Here is a 2,275-nt window from a genome sequence, read left to right as displayed (position 1 = left end):
TCATTACACTTTTTCATTTATTTTGTGGTATAGTTATATAACAGTTTTCTTATGTGATTGTTTGATATTCTTTTAAAATTTTGCAATATTACAATTATTGTTTACATATTATTATGTAATATCAGAAGTTTCTCTATTTGGACAATAATTTATATGCTCACCTTAGCTATTTCCTTTTATGATCTGAATTCTGGGAAGAAAGAAAAACATGTTTTGAGTGGTTTTTGCATAAAATATCCATGAGATAAAGAACCTGAGAATAAAAACAGTTGGGTATTGACTCTGCAATGGATAATCAAGTCAATTTCCTTTTCCTATAGTTGATTTTCTTATAAATGCTATAGTTAAGTGAGTGTCCTGGGCATTTATCTGAGTTTAGATTAGTTATTTATTTACTTACTTATTTATTTATTTATTTATTTTTGCGGTAAGCGGGCCTCTCACTGCTGTGGCCTCTCCCGTTGCGGAGCACAGGCTCCGGACGCGCAGGCTCAGCGGCCATGGCTCACGGGTCCAGCCGCTCCGCGGCACGTGGGACCTTCCCGGACCGGGGCACGAACCTGTGTCCCCTGCATCGGCAGGCGGACTCTCAACCACTGCGCCACCAGGGAAGCCCTAGATTAGTTATTTAGAATGGAGAACCTGGGCTAGATAATTATAAGTTGAATTCCAATACAAATTCTGTGCTTTACATCTAAGACATAAAAAGAAAATTTAGTTTTAAATCAAATCAGATGTTCACAGGCACTAACCATTGCTGTTTCCTTTTCCAGAGTCTGGAAATGGCAAAATCTTATGTGAAACCCAAGGAGATGACAGAGTTGGTCAACACACCATCTTGGATGGACAAAGGTCCGGCTTCTCCGAATGAGATAAAGGAGGAGGAGAGAAGACCAGCTGCTTATGGGATGCCTGGCAGCTTAGCTGAAGAGCATGACAGTATTGAGGAGGAAGAAGAGGAGGAAGAAGATGGGGAGAAGCCTAAGAGAAGAGGTCCCAAGAAAAAGAAGATGACGAAAGCTCGCCTTGAGAGATTCAGGGCTCGAAGAGTCAAGGCTAATGCTAGGGAACGGACCCGGATGCATGGCCTGAACGATGCCCTGGACAACCTGAGGAGGGTCATGCCGTGCTACTCTAAGACCCAAAAGCTCTCCAAGATAGAGACTCTTAGACTGGCCAGGAACTATATTTGGGCGTTGTCTGAGGTCCTAGAAACTGGACAGACACCTGAAGGGAAGGGCTTTGTGGAGATGCTCTGTAAAGGGCTCTCTCAGCCCACAAGCAACCTGGTGGCTGGATGCCTCCAGTTGGGCTCTCAGTCTGTCCTCCTGGAGAAGTGTGAGGAGAAATCTCCTATTTGTGACTCTGCCATCTCTGTCCACAACTTCAACTATCAGTCTCCTGGGCTCCCCAGCCCTCCTTATGGCCATATGGAAACACATCTTATTAATCTCAAACCCCCAGTATTCAAGAGTTTGGGAGAATCATCCTTTGGGAGCCACCCACCTGACTGCGGTACACCACCTTATGAGGGCCCACTTACTCCACCCCTGAGCATCAGTGGGAACTTCTCCTTGAAGCAAGATGCCTCCCCTGACCTGGATAAATCCTACAGTTTCATGCCACATTACCCCTCTGCTAGTCTAAGCTCAGGGCATGTACATTCAACTCCCTTTCAGGCTGGTACACCCCGCTATGATGTTCCCATAGATATGTCCTATGATTCCTACCCCCATCATGGCATTGGGGCCCAACTCAATACAATCTTCACTGATTAGGGCAGTCAGACCAGCATTTCAGAGGAAGATGTGGAGACATTTCCCATAACTCAAGTGGTTGAGCTGAAGACTCAGTGACCTTAATGGAACCCTACAGATACATATCAAACAAACATATCAAACAAAATAGTCCCAGTCTGTTTACACCTTCTTACACCTGTCTCTCTTTTCTCATCAACTTCTCATATTGTATTGATTCCTTTGTTTAGGGTCTTAAAGTGAAATTATATGACTCTTTACAATCATGTGAAAATAGAACAGAAGCCCTGGATCCTATCTTAGTGGTGCCAAAAACTCACTGAATGATCTATGCCAATTAATTTTTCATTTCTGGCCTCTGTTTACTTACTGGTAAAATCAGTCAATTGTTCTAAGTCTAGATAATTTCTAAAGTCCTTCATAGTTCTGAAATTCTGTGACTTTGCTGATCACTCCTATAAACTTCTTGAAAGTAGAAGGATTGAGGAGTAATAGGAAATGGACACCGTGCGTGGAAT

General features: G+C 43.2%; 1 protein-coding gene across 1 annotated transcript; it reads left to right on the top strand.

The window, feature by feature from the left end:
• Positions 1-782: 782 nt before the first annotated feature.
• NEUROD4 (neuronal differentiation 4) lies at positions 783-1,778 on the top strand. Its single transcript, XM_060165645.1, has one exon. The coding sequence runs from the start codon at positions 783-785 to the stop codon at positions 1,776-1,778; it is 996 nt and encodes a 331-aa protein (XP_060021628.1).
• Positions 1,779-2,275: the final 497 nt, after the last annotated feature.

The sequence above is a fragment of the Lagenorhynchus albirostris genome, chromosome 11 (genome assembly GCF_949774975.1).
Source record: "Lagenorhynchus albirostris chromosome 11, mLagAlb1.1, whole genome shotgun sequence".
NCBI classification, from domain to species: Eukaryota; Metazoa; Chordata; class Mammalia; order Artiodactyla; family Delphinidae; genus Lagenorhynchus; species Lagenorhynchus albirostris.
The sequence above is the reverse complement of the archived record's forward strand: the minus strand, read 5'-3'. Positions and strand labels throughout refer to the sequence as shown.

Coding starts and splice junctions, on each gene's coding strand:
- NEUROD4 (XM_060165645.1), top strand. CDS start 783: ATGGCAAAATCTTATGTGAAACCCAAGGAGATGACAGAGTTGGTCAAC.